This window comes from Eurosta solidaginis, chromosome 4 (assembly GCF_040869045.1).
Source record: "Eurosta solidaginis isolate ZX-2024a chromosome 4, ASM4086904v1, whole genome shotgun sequence".
Taxonomy (NCBI): domain Eukaryota; kingdom Metazoa; phylum Arthropoda; class Insecta; order Diptera; family Tephritidae; genus Eurosta; species Eurosta solidaginis.
In genome coordinates, this window is record NC_090322.1 from 25,541,520 (window position 1) to 25,558,420 (window position 16,901).

The 16,901-nt window shown below is 39.0% G+C and overlaps 4 protein-coding genes and 1 pseudogene across 24 annotated transcripts in view; 2 read left to right on the plus strand and 3 right to left on the minus strand.

The window, feature by feature from the left end:
- fs(1)h (female sterile (1) homeotic) overlaps positions 1 to 6,053 on the minus strand; it is a 93,808-nt gene extending 87,755 nt beyond the window's left edge. For 3 of the 18 annotated variants that reach the window (XM_067780799.1, XM_067780797.1, XM_067780775.1), the window contains exons 1-2: positions 5,204 to 6,053; positions 4,766 to 5,105 (exon numbers count right to left, since the gene is read on the minus strand). The gene's annotated coding sequence lies outside the window, so the exon portion shown is untranslated. Of the gene's footprint in view, positions 1 to 4,765; positions 5,106 to 5,203 lie in introns of those variants that run through there. The other 15 variants (XM_067780779.1, XM_067780777.1, XM_067780788.1 and 12 more) reach the window with 15 other exon arrangements.
- A 3,468-nt stretch (positions 6,054 to 9,521) lies between these two features.
- LOC137249383 (ribosomal RNA small subunit methyltransferase NEP1) lies at positions 9,522 to 13,755 on the minus strand. Of its 4 annotated transcripts, none has more exons than XM_067780805.1 (3): positions 13,588 to 13,755; positions 12,347 to 12,569; positions 9,522 to 12,288 (listed from the first exon to the last, which is right to left on the minus strand). In XM_067780805.1, exons 2-3 carry the CDS (start codon positions 12,533 to 12,535, stop codon positions 11,686 to 11,688), a joined length of 792 nt encoding a protein of 263 aa, XP_067636906.1. In that variant the 5' UTR covers positions 12,536 to 12,569; positions 13,588 to 13,755; the 3' UTR covers positions 9,522 to 11,685. The 4 variants fall into 4 exon arrangements, with proteins under 4 accessions (XP_067636906.1, XP_067636904.1, XP_067636903.1 ...); XM_067780803.1 differs by having other exon boundaries at positions 12,347 to 12,596; XM_067780802.1 differs by having other exon boundaries at positions 12,347 to 12,545; positions 13,588 to 13,754.
- LOC137249384 (28 kDa heat- and acid-stable phosphoprotein) lies at positions 9,531 to 11,078 on the plus strand. The gene has a single exon (XM_067780806.1). The coding sequence runs from the start codon at positions 9,786 to 9,788 to the stop codon at positions 10,359 to 10,361; it is 576 nt and encodes a 191-aa protein (XP_067636907.1). The 5' UTR covers positions 9,531 to 9,785; the 3' UTR covers positions 10,362 to 11,078.
- Positions 13,756 to 14,925: 1,170 nt separating the features above from the next.
- ND-B14.5A (NADH dehydrogenase (ubiquinone) B14.5 A subunit) lies at positions 14,926 to 15,558 on the plus strand. Its single transcript, XM_067780807.1, has 2 exons — positions 14,926 to 15,130; positions 15,202 to 15,558. The coding sequence occupies exons 1-2, from the start codon at positions 15,071 to 15,073 to the stop codon at positions 15,436 to 15,438; spliced, it is 297 nt and encodes a 98-aa protein (XP_067636908.1). The 5' UTR covers positions 14,926 to 15,070; the 3' UTR covers positions 15,439 to 15,558.
- Positions 14,935 to 16,068, minus strand: LOC137249386 (cytochrome P450 4d2-like; annotated as a pseudogene).
- Positions 16,069 to 16,901: the final 833 nt, after the last annotated feature.

Consider the following 16,901-nt stretch of genomic DNA (forward strand, 5'->3'; position numbering starts at 1 on the left):
AAGTGTACCCAATCACCCCTCAACTTTGTTTAGTAAAGACGCTGTCGGAACCCATGAAGATTCCGATCAGCACATCTCAAAATATATTGGGAGGTTGAAAAGGACGTGTTTCCAATCCCCGCTGCTCCAACTTTTGTTTGACCTTATTTTGGTTACACATCATATAATTTTATTGTTATATTAATGCTGTCGGAATGCGAGTGATCCCGATCAGCAACAGTAAATATAGGCTGAAAATACCGAATTCCGGCGAAATTTGTTGTTGGAACTGTCTGGAGTTACAGGTGGCGACTGATTTTCTTTTCCATAGGGCCGGGTGCATTGTATTTTGCTGCTACCAGTATTACCATTCCCTTTTCGCGCTCCAGTATCGGTATGTCATGTAAAAAATAAAAGAAAAAATAAACTATCTTATTGGAAGGGTTTTACAATGCTCCAATAAACTTTTTTTAAAGGTATTGAAGTTATTACTACTTTTTATGTGATTAGGAAGTTAATTGAAATATTTCAGGCCCTTATAAAATATATTTTGCTTGTCCACTTCTGTTTTGAAAAGAGGTAATCTAAAATTATTGTTTTCTCTGATTACGTATGAATGTGCATCATTTACATATCTAAGCTTTTCGCTGAGGTATGTTGGTAATTTACCGTGCTTAATATTAAATACAAATTTCATACTGTGGTAGAATATGAGCTGGTTTATACTCAACCAGTTTAGTGCTTCTATCATGTTATTAATGGGAGTATCATACCTCATGTTTAATATAAATCTCATAGCTTTATTTTGCATAACTTGTAGCTTATCTACCTGAGTTACATTGGCCACAAAGAATATTGTGGGACAATATATGAAATGCGGCTCTATGATGGATTTATACACTTTCAGTTTGTATTTTCTACTGATAAATTTGCATGACCTTTTCCAAAAACCAATTTTCTTGCCTATTTTGGCAACTATATAATCAATATGATCATTAAATTTTAATTTATTATCAATCTGAACCCCTAAGTACTTGAAAGTTTTAACTTCGTTAATGTTTGAGTTCATTATTTTTAGCTCGATATTACAAGATTCCTTATTCATCGCTCTAGATATGACCATAAAATGGGTTTTATTAACATTAAGTTTAAGCTTATTGTTACAAAGCCACCTGTATAGGGTGTTCAAGTCTTCCTGCATTTTGCTCCTAGCTAACATGATATCAAGTTCACTTACTTCGAGCAGTGCGTCATCCTCAAACAGCCTTATTTTACTATGTTTTAGCGCCGAAGATATATCATTTATATATATGTTAAATAGGACCGGTGCCAAAACCGATCCTTGTGGCAATCCAATTCCTGTCAATACCTCTTCCGAGACAACCGACTCAATGGCTGTTTTTAGTCTTCGGTTACCTAAAAAGCTCTGAAACCACTGGAGCTCGTTGCCCCTAATTCCAATTTTTTCTAATTTTTTAATCATTATATTTCTGTCTATAGTTTCAAATGCTCTCTTCAAGTCGATAAAAACCACAAGTATACTTTTCTTTTGATTTAGTTCTTTCCAACTCGATATTACATAATTTTTCACTTGTCTTTATTAGCGTCTGTTGATCCCTTTTGTTGGGCACTTCTTGGCTTGTCCTTCACAAGGCCATCTGCCTTGAAGGGCAAAAATGACTTTCGGCGAGTATAACAGAATGATACTGTGAGTAATGGCAGCTTTTTTGGGTAACATTGGGATTATTCGTCCAAATTTACAATTTTTTACGTAGCTCTGTTGTTGTTGTAGCGATAAGGTTACTCCCAAAAAGCTTTGGGGAGTTATCGGTGTGATGGTCCTTTGCCGGATACAGATCCGGTATGCTCCCGTAACACAGCACCATTAAGGTACTAGCCCAACCATTTCGGGAACGATTTATAAGGCCACATTAAACCTTCAGGCCATACCTCCCTTCCCACCCCCAAGTTCCACATTACAATTGAAAAGATGGTTGGTGTCACACCGCATGCAGGACATACATTACGTATGTTGTTGTTGTTGATGTAGCGATAAGGTTGCTCCCCGAAGGCTTTGGGAGTGTTAACGATGTGGTGGTCCTTTGCCGGATACAGATCCGGTACGCTCCGGTAACACAGCACCATTAAGGTGCTAGCCCGACCATCTCGGGAACGGTTTATAGGGCCACATTAAACCTTCAGGCCGTCCCTCCTTCCCCACCACTAAGTTCCATGAGGAGTTTGGGGTCGCCAAAGCCTCATCTGTTAGTGTAACAGGATTCGCCGCGGATAGGTGTGGTTGCCAATTGGGTTTGGAGAAGCTGTATATTGCGCTAGCAACCTGAACGGTTGCGCTACACATCCCCTTGAATCTGGCATTTTATTCGCCCCTTACGACAGACATGCCTAAAGCGGATATATTCTGGCCCCCTAATCCGCTGGGAAGACATTACATATGTCGGGGTTAATCCTGGACAAGTAAGAGTTTAACTTGTTACAGTATCCAGAACGAAGTTGAGCCAGGGGACTCGTGTTTCCCTTGGTAATGTGCTTTCTTCTTCTGCAAGGGTGGGGTATTGCATATTAATAATGGGATTCACCGGGCGCGTCCTCACAAAGGCGTTTACCGATTCTATGTGGATTTGGCTAAGGCCTTGCTTATGCTTGCCTGGATCAAACGGCAGTATTGGCAGGTGCCGGATCTCGTCATAGTGCTATATTAGGAGATGTTCCCTTAATCCCGTGGAGGCGATGTAAATCAAGCAGTTGTTTGCTGGGATGTTGTTTTTGTTGTAGCAGTGCTTCGCCCCACCTAATAGGTGCGACGGATCACAAATTGTCATTAATATCCTCTAACGGAAGTCCAAGGAAACTTGCTGTTTCATCAGGGGTGGACCATACTGAAAGGGGTGTTAGAGGCGGTGGTTCCACATTACAATTAAACAGATGGTTGGTGTCATGTGGGGACACATTGCAAGAGGGGCATACGTTTTGTATGTCGGGGTTGATTCTTGATAGGTAAGAGTTTAGCCTGTTACAGCATCCAGAACGAAGTGTATCTAGAGTGACTTGCGTTTCCCTGGGGAGTAAGCGTTCCCTACCGCAAGTTTTGGGTACTGTACTGGATTCACCGGGCAGTTCCTGGCATAAAGGTCCGACGCCTGTTTGTGGATTCACTAAGGACCTGTTCTGTTTTATGCTTCATACGGCTGAGTTCTCAGATGTTGTATTTCCTCATTATGCTTACTGAGATAACTCCTTAAGCCCCTAGGCGGTGTTGGCTTATCAATCAGATGTCTATTGGGATGCCTAGGTTTCTGGGTAATCAACAGGAACTGTTTGGTTAGCATCTCATTTCTCTCCCTGATGTAGTATTCTCGCCTCATTATGTAGATGGTGTTCTGGGGACATAAGAATACAGCCCGTGGCGATTCTGAGAGCAGTATTTTGGCAGGCCTGCTTCTTCCAGTGAGTAGTTTTTAGACTTGTCGACCATATAGGGGCGCTTAGCATGCAATCGGCTGGCCAATTGCTTTGTATGTGCTAATGAGCATTTCTTTGTCTTTTCCAAAGTACTGCCAGCAAGGGATTTTAGGATTTTATTACGACTCTGGGTTTTCGGTACAATTGCGGCTGCTTGCTCGCCAAAATATAGATCCTGATTAAACGTCACACCCAAGATTTTGGGGTGTAGGACAGTCGGTAGCGTAGTGCCATCGACGTGGATGTTCAAAATGGTCGATATTTGGAACGTCCATGTTGTAAATAAGGTCGCGGAGGATATAGTCGGTGATAACGCCAGGTTTCGCGAGGCGAAAAACTGAAAAGATCAGAGAGGCAGCCGTTCGTTAAACGTGTTGCAAACCTCATCGATCTGTAGGCCTGGGCCTGTGGCCAATATTGTGCAGTCATCGGCGTAGAAAACGATAGTAACTCCTGGTGGTGAAGGTAGCTTAGATATGTAGAAATTAAGCAAGAGTGGGGATAGGACACCACCCTGTGGCACCCCTTATTTAATTTTTCTTGGTTTTGATGTTTCGTTTCTAAATTGCACCGATGCCAACCGACCACCCACATAATTTGCGGTCCACCTTTTAAGATATGGGGGAAGGGTGGACCCTTCCAGGTCTTGCAGTAACGTGCCGTGGTTGATAGGTCCAGCGCAACGAGTACTGTTCTATGGTGGGGGTTTTGATTTAAACCGCAATTTATCTGGATGCTAATAACATTTAGCGAGGTGGTGGTGCTATGGAGTTTTCACAAGCCATGCTTATGACAGGCTAGCAGCAAATTTGCTTTGAAGTAGGGGAGCAAAATGGCTTCAAGCGTATTGGCTACTGGCGATAGGAGAGATATCGGGCGATATGAATCTCCTATGATATCTGGTTTCCCAGGATTTAGTATCCGGGATGTCCTGATTTGTGATAATTAAGAAAGAACTGTTTGTTCAGCATTTCATTGTCCCTTTGATATTGAGCTCTTTGGCCTCACTATTTAGATGGTAGATGATATTTCTGTTCTAGATCACCGCAACTGTGCAGTAAAAGCTTTGGTTCCACTTTTATTACAGATATAGAAGTTTGCAACATATAGCAGTACATAGAAAATTAGTTTTCATATTGTTGTTCCTAATTATGTGACCACCACTGTTGATATTAGTTTTGGTTGAGGATCTTCTAAAAAAGGCGAATTAAATAATAGTCAAAAGCTTGGGAAAATTTAATTCTAGAAATCGTTGAAAACGAAATGTTGAAGAATGCATGAAAACTTTTATCTGACAAATTACCTGCTTCTGCAATTTCTCAGCGACACTGCTGCTGTATTACAAATTTTATGTACATACGCGTATTTCCTGTATGTATCTTGAATTTTTAGTTTTATAAACTATATATAATTTATCGTTTACACCGATAAGCCTTCAGTTGGTTTGGATAGATAAATATGTTTTGCTTTACAACACTGATTTCGCAAATAAACTCGTATATTGCAATATTGGTTTAACATAATTGCATTTTCGTTTGACTAAATAGATGTTCACATTTGATGTTGACGTTACGTTGCTTCATCCACTTTGCTTTTATTGATAGCACGGAAATATAAAAATGTACTTAAAATTAAACACCAAGCTATCGCAAATAAACAAATACGGTGCCTCTGACTATACAAATATTACGATAATCATGTACCCAAATAGTACGTATGCACTATTTGTCTACCCACTTACAATAAAACAATATTCGCCAAGAATAATTTAACAAAATAAAGCATAGAATATTATGCTAAGGTATGCTATAAACGCGCGCACCACAGCCCCGTAGATGAAGGGTTTACATAAAGCGCCATTGGCAATGGTAACAGCAGTCACCACCGCACTACCGCCATTTACAACACAAACATCAACGAGCGCATAGTGAAATTTTCTTAATTTTTTTTTTTCTTGAATCCTCTTTACTTAAGTAGTTTCTGCTTCTTCACACTGCGGCCTGTGTAAAAAAAACTGGTGCTTCCGTGGGTTGTCCAGCGTAGTCACTTTCTTCAAACACAATTTTCGTATTGAAAAAATGCGCGCACTCACCTATTTTCACATGTAAAACATTTAGCATATATTTATCTACACTTTTTTCAAAGTTTGCAATTAATTTTCACAATTATTACCATATATTTTTGCAATTTTCAGTACGTACGCTTTGGGATCGAGACGCGCGTTTGCAAGCCGTCAAATATACAATTTTCGAACACACTAGTGTGCATATAATGTTTTCACTTTTCGAAATACTGATCTTAAGCGTACAATGCGTTAGTAAAAGAGAGATAACTAGCTTATAATTGCTGACACTAAACCTACGTGTACTAAAAACGAAACAAAATGGCTGTCATTACGATTATAAATTAAATCAATTCTGTGGGACGGTAAAGTAACTACAAGAAATTTGTTTTCTCCCGCTAAATGTACATCAATTAATTGCTAATATAATTTATCACAAGCTATAGAGTTTGGGCAATTTATAACTAACACAGAGTAACGTCCGAATTTGTAGAAAACACGCAACGCACTTCATGACAGCGAATTTTATTTCATAGCGAATAGAAAATATCAGGTGCAGGGTGACCATGAAATATAGCGAAATTTATAGTTGCCATTTACAGAGTTCGCATATATCCACCATTTAGTACTATCACTACAGAATTTAGACCGATTAAATCTTATGGCACAGGCAAAGCGCTAAATAGAAGCAACGCTACCAAAGCGTTTATGTTAATTTGAGAAATAACATTAGCCATCATCCGGTGGCAAAATCCTGAGCCAGATAAATAATTTTGCATGTAAATGCAACAACTACAATTTGAGCCAGATAAATCCAGATAGAAGTCTGGTTCAATTTGTGAGCCAGATAATTTGTTAATTACTTCTTTTTAGTTTGGCAACGCTGCCTTTAATAAACCTATCCTTCAAAAAACGCGAGTACTTTATAAATAATATAAGAAATACTCCTTTGGAAGTATAGGACTGCTCCAAATCTAATCTGTATTCATACAAAAAATGTGCTACAATTAACATTGCGATGTCCTAGGAGAGGAGTAGGTGATCCCACTCTCGTTTTGTTTGTGAGTATTCCATAGAGTACATACGTGAGAGTACATTCCAAAGTACTTTCACTGTAGTACTCCATGGAGCACCCACAGAGGATCATATGCCAAAGTACTAAAGAGGAATTGTGTTGTCGGAAAGAATTATCGGAGTGAATTTAATTTAAAATGAAAGTAAATGAAGAGGGGCAGTACAACTTTTATATTTTATACTACGAATATTCTTATGTTATTTAGCATTTGCGTGAATAAAGACTCTAATATTTCTCTATACTATAGTGTCACTGATGCTACTTGCAAGTAAAAAATATATGTTTTACTAGTTTTAAAATGAACTAGGTTTAAAATGATACAGTTATAAAAAAAATAAGTAGGTTGCGGGCGCAATACCGGCGTGAATCAAAAAAAAAGAGAGATAGTTTGAAGTCTGGTGCTGGTGCTGAGGATGAACATGTTCCTACTCTTTGGTGCTATGATTTGCTATGCTTTTTGAAAGATCAAGAAGAACCTTTGGCACGCGTTACCACAATGCAGGATGAAAATACAAACAAATTTTTGCGATCTTCTCTCTTTTTTTACGCTTAATTGTCACAGCGAGCAATATTGCTGCAGCACAATTGTTGTCCGTATTCATCGCTGTCTGAAAGAGAACTAATGTTCGGCCAAAAGTTCGTATGGTGTATGGCCAAAGCTGCGAACAACCCTACAAGAACACTGACTATCATATGACTATCATCTGATTGTCAGCAATGTCAACCTAACGATCAGCGCCTCATACAAACTTTCTATCACAAACTTAAGGGGGCTTACGCAAATGTGATGTAAACAACTGTGTACGTGTGAGTTTTTGTCTCCTTCTTATACACCAACATGGCCTACTGATTAAGTATATAGCCGTACTGCTCACTCTCATTCCTTTTCCTGGATCAGTGCTGACACTCTAACTATGAAAAAGTGTCATAAATGATTGTTTACTGTAGATATCAGGTTTGACTGTTGTACTATCATAAATGACCATTGTTATATTCCGCCAAAAATTAAACAATGCTTTTTGCTTTTTATTTACTTTATTTCATTACGTTTTTAATTTTGTACGTAATAAAAGCATACGTGTTTCTTATTTGTTTAAAATAAATAGTTTTATAAGAATTCGAGTTCAAAATGTTCAATTTAAATTCAGAAAATAACAAAACAACAGAAGAGCGCTTTCCTCATGCGGAAACACATTTAAAAATGAATCACCACTAACCACTATTATTTTTCGCGTAACAATTTTTTGAGTGCGCCCCATACATTCCGCAAGCGTTTGGTATTTTTTAATATTATTTTCGATTTTTTTTTTCTTTTAGCATGGAGCTTTGAAATGCTCTCTTTTTCATTTTTTAAACTTATTTTTTATATTGGTTTCGTCGGTTGAAAATGGCGGAATTTCGAGAACAGATTATCCGATTTAATCATGTTGTCACTACTGACTGTCATATGTCAATCAAATGATTATCACGGTTGGTTTGTTATTTTTTAAATTTTTCCGCAATCACTGACGTCAAGTTAAGTCTTTATAGTAATTTTTCCACCTCTTAAGTGGTTGAGTGAGCTATCACATTCTTGTTCTATTCTTATTGGTAGTTATATGTTGCTTTTATATTATATTATGTTATAGTACTACACTCAGCTGATATTTCTTCTGAAGCTAAGCAGTTTTAGATCTCGGCGTTTGACAAACCTTCCTCCATCAACGACTCAGCGAAAAAAATAAACAGGATTAGCCTGGTTTTATAGAGCCATTTGAGGGGAATGGCTGCCACATCGTCCAAGAAAGAAAAAAATCTCCGGACAAGGCAACACTAAAAATCAAGAAAAAAGTTTTTTTCAATTAGAAGCGAGGTTGTCCTCGGCAGTGGTTTGCGAAGCTCTCCGAATGTATTTGTGCCATTAAAAGCTTCTCAGTGAATACACATATGCCTTGCATATGCCTTTTGCAGTCGGCATAAAGCATGTAGATCCCGTCGCGAAAATTTGTAGGGAAAATTGAGGCTGGGGACTTGTTCACGGCCTGCGAAATGAAAAAATTAAAACGAGTGTTTATACATTTTAACAATTGGGTTTCTTTTTATCACTTCACAGAACGTGAATAGGCCCTCTAGGCCTAAATCTCCTCATATATGTGCTTCTTAATAACCCTGGCGCATAAGCAGTTTTTCATATAGATGAGTTTAACTCAATCTTATGCATTCTGAGTAGGTAGGTGAAATGGCTGCGACCCTAGTCGCCCAAGTAGCTATTTAAAGCCGTTTTGATGCCATGTAACTCGTCTAAAAACCTACGGAATGTTACGGTCAATGTATTACAACCAGCCAGAGTTGTTGATAAAATTAAGAATATTCGAGATTGCTATCACAGATAACCCTCTGAGGTTCCAAGGAACCTTAGCCGGGCATTTACACATAAAGTGTTCTACTGTCTCCCTGGCATTTGGATCTTTGCAGCTTCGGCAGTACTCGTTATACGGAATGCCCATCTTTTCCGCATGTGTACCTACTGCCCAATATCCGGTGCAGACTGCTATCAGTTTGCGTTCTGAGTAGATTGCACCTATTTTTATGAAGAACGGTAGATTGGGCGACACTGGCGCCATCTGACATGAAAAAGTAGCCAACATGCAAATTTTGTTTCAAGCAAAGCATAAGAAGACATATGCTTCGGCTAAGGGTGCTGGCACGCTTTGCAAGTGAAATTATTTTTCCCACTCGTTGGTAACTTTTCCAGCATTTTTCGCAATTAAAAACCGCAATATAACAAATGAATATCACATAAAATATGTTAGCAAGTATATTTGATGTATATTGAGAATGTTTATAACAGTGCTTGGCGAAATTTTATATGTGAATGGCCTTAAATTTAAATAACTCATCATTGACATGGCAGCCATGTTTTCCCCAATCCCCCAACTGACATTTATCTAAAATCATACCAAAATAAAATGTCAAAATCCCAGAAAAATTTGTCGAGCTATTTTATATTGAAAATTAGCAAAATCGTAAAAACACTGACGAAACGAATTTTGTGCAATTTTTTGATCTGCTCTTCGAATCTTAGCATCAGAGATTATATTTTACCAAACTGATTTTCGGTAAACAAAATAAAAACTCCTACAACCAAAAAAGGTATTCGTAAACACTCGAAGCTCCACAGACTTATACTATAGCTTTAGCTGTAAAATGCCACGCGGAAAATATGTGAATCACAAAGGAAGAAGCCGTCATTTCACTTCACCCGAAGAATTAGCTAACGAGTCCAGCAGCGAAGAAGAAGCCTCCACAGAGGATGAGGTTGGCGCCAATGGGGCAGCAGCAGGCACAAGCAAGGCAGCACGCATGAAACCAACAAAGCCGCGTGCCAAGAAGACAAGTGGTGGTGTCGAAAATAGTGATGAAGATTCAGATGAAGAGTCGTCAGAAGGAGAAGATCGTGATGCAAAAAAAGGTGTCGCTTCATTAATTGAAATCGAAAATCCCAATCGAGCAACAAAGAAGGCAACACACAAATTGGCTACTTTGAAACTGGAAGATAAAGCACCAACTAAACCGGAACTCACACGGCGTGAGCGGGAGCAAATTGAAAAACAGAAGGCGCGTGTGCGTTATGAAAAATTACATGCCGCCGGTAAAACGACTGAAGCGAAAGCGGATTTGGCGCGTTTGGCTTTGGTGCGTCAACAACGTGCTGACGCGGCTGCAAAGCGAGAGGCAGAAAAAAAAGCTCTGGATGAGAAGAAGACGGGTGGTAATGCATAGATGCGTTACCACTGTTAACTGCCTTATCCGTGCGCGTTAGGAAGGAGGCGACTAATACGAGTTCAATTTTTTTTTCTTGTATTTAATTTTATTTTTAATCAACCATGAACTTTAGAGTATTGTATTTTGTGCACTATATAGCTAATAAAACTACCGAGTCCCTAACATAACTATGTAGCATACATATATGTACCTACTTATCAGACTTAAGCGATGTCAAGAAAATCTCAAATATTATAAAAGCAATACCTTATCAATCCAAACTGGAACACTGCAATAGTGATAAAAGATTGACTTGAATCGACGAATGAGTGAAAAATAACCCTATGTTCGCTGCTTGTTTAAAGTAAGACTTATTTAATCAGATTTTTTGGAGCGCCCTCTCTCAGCATTTATTTATAAGACGCTGTTTCCCTGATTAGTTTCACAATCGCCCTTTCTTAATTGAAAATGTATTGCAGCTCGTTATTCAACCTTATTTTAATATAGAATGAAGATGAAGAAAACTGCAACCAAATTCTGAGAAAGAACTTTTTGAAAATAAGATTTGTGCGATAGAGCTCAGTTCAAAACCAGCGGACGCGCTAGGGTGACCGTCTGGATAGTATGTAGAGTAGCAAATGTTTGCCAATGCATGTGTGATTGTAAAATGATTTGTAATGCCCAAAAATACTAATGAATTAATAAAGCAAAGGATATTGATGTTTTTATTATAAATTTTGGTTTCCTATTTTAGTATGTTTTAAGCGAGAGGTCCTCAATAGCAAAGCAGATAGTTGGGCCTGCCAAAACACAGAGTCAGAATATCATCTGCACGAGGCGGAGATACTCCCCTTAAAGGAATGAATCGAAATGATAAACAAACAGTTTCTGCGACGTTATTAGAAACCTGGACAAAGCAACATACAGTTGATTGATGCGGCGCGCTTTCCAGGGATATACGACTCTCCGCAAGAACTATGAAGAGATTCGGCACACAAGAATTGAGCCGGTTGTCCCAAAATAGCATAAAAATGCCTAGTCTCTTCCAGCAAAGTATTATGCCGTTAAATACCCTGCGAGCCCGGTTGTTGTTGTTGTAGCAGTGCTTCGCCCCATCCAATAGGTGCGACCAATCAGGAGTCGGTTTCTGAGTCCAATAACCGAAACTCACACCAGAGGAAAGCAGACTTCCACACGCATCACCTGGCACAACTTCAATTTGGATACTGTGCTATGTTAAACTCTTAATTATATAGAATCGGAATATAAATCGACTATGTAGTGAAAGTAAAGCAACTCAATATTAAAAAAAAAAGAGAATTTTGTTTCTTTAAAAATAAGTTTATACAACTCCCCAAACCTCCTCAAAGGCACTACACAACTTGACACACGCAATTGCTGCCGATAATGGATAATTGCTAATTGATATCAAACCCTCAGCGTAGTCTGTCTTCAGTACACCATGCGCGAAAGCGCCTACAACTAGCACTATTGGCTCTTCAGCCGGTTCTTCTGTATCTTTCCCATCTTTTTGTATCCTCGGCACTAAATCACGGCAATTTGCTACAAGTTTGCCTGAGAATGACATCGCATATTTTTTACAACCCACAGGCAAATGATCTGTAACAGGATTCTTGATAACTTTCATCAAAATGGCAGAGGTATCATTAGCACGCACATTAAATTTATGCAATAATTGTACCATTAAGCCGGCAAAACGTTTAAATGTGCGCGGTATACGTGTTTGTGGATTGATTTCAATGAGTACATTTTTTTCAGTGCGCACATACACCTGCAACAAACCGGCGCGATTTAGAGGTGAATCGAAGAGTGCTTTCAAGCAATCATGTGTGATATCGGGACGACATTTTGCAAGATCACGATTATTTTTGCGAATGATATTTTGGTGATCGTCTGAATTAAGTAATTCAAATACTTTGCCAACCTACAGGTATTAAGAGATATTAAATCATTTATAATTTCCTGATAAGACTGGTGGTTACCTTTACTGTTTCTAGTTGCGCTCCTTCTAGTACAATTATGAGGCGTTTTTCCAATGCCCGTAAATGATGGTCCTCCAAGTGTTTCTTCTTCAAATCAAACTCGGTGTCATCCGCTCCAACAGGCCCCTGGAATTTGCGTTTTCGCCTGACGCCTTTATCATTTGTCTGCCTAATTTTATTTTTGTCCATGCTGTGTGTTCTTGTAATTATATTAGGTAATAGTCTAGTTGAGGTGTCGACTGCTAATACGCTACCAAAAATATCGAGAGAGGTGTCAAAAAACGCGTATTAACCTCGAGAACCATAACCCGATGGCGGAAAAGAAACATTTTATGGTAATAGTCTAGTTGAGGGGTCGACTGCTAATACGATACGAAAAATATCGAGAGAGGTGTCAAAAGACGCGTATTAATCTCGAGAACAATAGTCTGAAGGCGGAAAAGAAAAATTTTATCTCTGTCCGGAGATATTTGCATTTGAAGTTGGCGATTTCCATGTGGTTGTTGTTGTGTTGGTACCCCCAAAAAAAATTGTGCATCACCGTGGCGGTAGCCACGGCTATACCACACACCCGGACTTGGCATAGCGTAGCCCAGGGTTATTTTTTATAATCGCGGCCGAAGGCCGCCAACGCAGAAAGGTGTTCTGCGCAAAAATACTATGGATCCGACCCCCGGTTTCGGAGGTACCCGCGGGTCTTTTTTCGGTTTTTCGTTAATATCTTTTGAACGCGTTAATATTTTTATTTTCCGCCTTCGGATTATTAATACTGATGTCAAGACGCGTCGTTTGACACCTCTCTCGATATTTTTGGTAGCGTATTAGCAGTCGACCCCTCAACTAGACTATTACCCATTTTATTTCTGTCCGGAGATATTTGCAGTTGAAGTTGGCGATTTTCATGTGGTTGTTGTTGTGTGGGTACCCACAAAAAAAATTGTGCATCACTGTTATACCACACACCCGGACTTGGCATGGCGTAGCCCAGGGTTATTTTTTATAATCGCGGTCGAAGGCCGCCAACGCAGGAAGGTGTTCTGCGCAAAAATACTATGGATCCCACCCCCGGTTTCGGAGGTACCCGCGGGTCTTTTTCCGGTTTTTCGTTATCTTTTGAACGAGTTAACATTTTTATTCTCCGCCTTCGGATTATTAATACTGATGTCAAGACGCGTCGTTTGGCACCTCTCTCGATATTTTTGATAGTGTATTAGCAGTCGACCCCTCAACTAGACTATTACCTTATATTATTTTTTATAAGCTGCGTTTGATTTATATTTCTTTCTTAATTATATGTCAAACTATATTTTCCTTAACTCCACACGTGCAATAATGAAACGAGAATAAAAATAGTAAACAAATACAAGTGGTGAGCTTTAACTCCGTTCCACAACAAAGTTGGATTGCAACGACCACAGGGTAACACTCAAACAGAAAATATGAAGGAAATAATAGCTGTGTTGTATTTTTTACATCTAACACGTTTATGCTTAAAATTTATACGAACTGCTAAGCATTGTGAATGATAACTAAGTGTGATATCTTATCTGTCAGCTGCCTGACAGGATGTTCAATATGGCTACTTTTTAGCGTTTTGACAGGGTGTTCAACATGGCGGCGCCTATCTTCAGCGGATGATAGAAAAAGATACAGAATGAGACAGCGATAGTCAATTACAAATCAGGTGATCCAATAATGCAATGCGAATTCACTACCAGGTTTTGTTATTCTTTCTTTCCAATAGTTGACTGCTCATTCTTGATTATTTTCCATCATATATGTAGTACTCCTATATTGCTAATAGAAGATACTCGCAATGTGTTTTGAATTCGAAATCAAAACAAGACAGCCTATAAATTTTTTTTTGATTGTAGCAGCAAAAGTATAAGTATGACTGGTATGACAAGAAAAAAATTAAATTTAGGTACATTCAATTATTGAATACAAAAACGAAAATGTTTGAAGAGCAATATATCGGCACTCTGATGTTTGTGAATGTACTTAGCCTTTGTAGCAATGTAGGAGTATGTTTTCCATACAACACCTTAGGTTAATTAATCGAAATCAATGAAAATTTTCTTTTGACTTGACATTCTTCTGCACATCGAATTGATTGAATTCGATCCGCCACCATCGTCTTGCAATAATGATAATCAGTTGATTATTGATTGATATGATCTTGCTCTCCATTTTTACGTTTGCTTTATTTTGACATCGCAATAATGATTTCACGGTCCCTTTTCAAACATAGTCATTCGATTACTCATCTGATTGTCACAAGTGACTAGCGTAAGGGAAATTGAGGATTTAAAATGTATGTTTTTGTTTCACTCTGATGTAAGCATTATTGTACCTATATCAATCCTCTTTGACTTTTCAACCAACGCAAAAAAAGTCCGTGTAAAAACAATTGTAATCATATGATACATCATATGCCCGTCACTATAGTGATTGACTTGCCTGAAAATTACGCAAATGTGTTTGAAAGAATATTATGAGGGGATTAGTACATGTCTCTCAATTCTTGTAGGGATTTGATTCCTGAACTGCACCCTGTGTACAAACAGCTGTTTTCCCGCTGTCAACTGTTATTTTTTCCTTTTTTTCATTTTTTTTATAAACATTTTACAATTTTAGCAAATATATTGCGTTCAACATTACAAATATCCGAAAGCTAGTAAAAGAACCAATAAATTAATTTAGAAACCAATAGAAATTTTTGCGATGGGTGCCAAGCGTGATGTAGCGACATTCCTTCAACGGGTTCGTTCGTTTCTATTGGGAGTAAGTGCATATTCGTCAGATTCCATTCACGAAGTTATATAATAAAAGATCAATGGTTCTGCTATTTGTAGCGAGAGCACACTTTGGCCTTACGTTTCGAGGAGGGATTAGCTGATCGTACTCAACCACCACCAGAAATACCTGGCGGGCCCGCACATTTACTTGCTGACAATTTCTACTACAAACGTGATCCACGCCGAGAAGTGCAACCGCCTGTAGATGTTGTAAAGCAAAAGCTTTTAGCCGATAAAGAAAGCACGAAAATGGAAAAGTTGCCAACACCTGGACGCGTTTATTATTGGGATTAAATTTTGAAATTTAGTTGAATACATAAAATTGAGGAAAATTTCAAGTGAAAGAATGTCAGTTAAAATTTCAGTTGTCTGTGGAACTTATAATATTACATTAACGCTATACATTCAATTGAATTTTGCATTTTATTCTTAAGTAGCATTATCACGCTTACGAAAACCCATTTGCCAACCAGTTTTTGAGTTTAACTCCAATCTCTGGCACCACGTCAACGCCCAATGGCAACAACTCAAAGATTTGTATTATGCGCGCAATTTCCGATGCAATTCCGCGGACCAGCGCTAAAAGGAATAAATGCAAAAGGATTATTATTTGCTACACGTTCGGGTAGGAACCGTTGTAGTTCAGGAAAATAGGCTGCATCATTTAGAATTTCATAAATTGAAAGTATAATGCTGGTGCCTTTGGGTATACAGTTGCCAACTACGTGAAGCTTCCTTAATTACTTGCTCTGCATATTTCATTTGTATTAACTGACTTTGTACTTTGTGTGATTGCGCATTGTGTATCTGAGCCAAGTATGGCGTTAATTTCGTTGTAAACTTTATTTTGTACATTAGGGTTACGTGAAATGCAATAGAGAATAAAGCCAATGGCACTTTTGTGGTATCGTGACCCTCAAACATGAATATATCGACTAATCGACTGCTATGTCAAATTTTTGTGTTTGCCAAAACACTGTCGAGGGGCGATCATTCTTAGAAAAATTTGTTTCTCATTGAAAAAATTGTTTCTAAATTTTGATGTTTTTTGTCCGGGTCATTGTTAATTGGAATGTTGTTGTAGCGATAAGGTTGTTCCCCGAAGGCTTTGGGGAGTGTTATCGATGTGATGGTCCTTTGCCGGATACAGATCCGATACGCTCCGGTAACAGCACCATTAAGGTGCTAGCCCGACCATCTCGGGAACGATTTATGAGGCCACATTAAACCTCCAGGCCATCGCTCCCTCCCCACCGCCAAGTTCCATGAGGAGCTTGGGGTCGGCAGAGTCTCGTCTGTTTGTGAAACAGGATTCGCCGCATATAGGTGAGGTTGACAATTGGGTTGGGAGAAGCTATATATTGCGCTGGCAACCTGAAGGGTTGCGCTACACAGCCCCTTGAATTCGGTATTTTAATCGCTTCTTACGACAGGCATACCTATCGCGGGTATATTCTGACCCCCTAACCCATGTGGGGGGAGGGGGCTTAATTGGAATGATAAATACTGCCATTTAAGTATTGTTATTGCTGTTAAATAAAGGAATTCGGTACATAAGTTTTTTCGATTTCACTGGATATTCGAAAATACGGCGATTAACCGTATCTTCCTATATCCGGATCTCGGCGCCACCAACTCACACGGCTGCTCCCACTCATACCTACAATATCCGTAGTAGAGTCGGGAGCGATGCCGAGCATCAGCCCCTGCCCCCCCCCCCCCCCCCCCCCCCCCCCCCTCTTTTCCGGCAGCAATCG

Bases quoted from the DNA above. Each gene is read 5' to 3' on its own strand.
- LOC137249384 (XM_067780806.1), top strand. From the start codon at position 9,786: ATGCCACGCGGAAAATATGTGAATCACAAAGGAAGAAGCCGTCATTTC.
- LOC137249383 (XM_067780805.1), bottom strand. From the start codon at position 12,535: ATGGACAAAAATAAAATTAGGCAGACAAATGATAAAGGCGTCAGGCGA. The intron at 12,289-12,346 runs GTAACCACCAGT...TAATACCTGTAG, and splicing joins CGCAACTAGAAACAGTAAAG to GTTGGCAAAGTATTTGAATT.
- ND-B14.5A (XM_067780807.1), top strand. From the start codon at position 15,071: ATGGGTGCCAAGCGTGATGTAGCGACATTCCTTCAACGGGTTCGTTCG. The intron at 15,131-15,201 runs GTAAGTGCATAT...TGCTATTTGTAG, and splicing joins TTCGTTCGTTTCTATTGGGA to CGAGAGCACACTTTGGCCTT.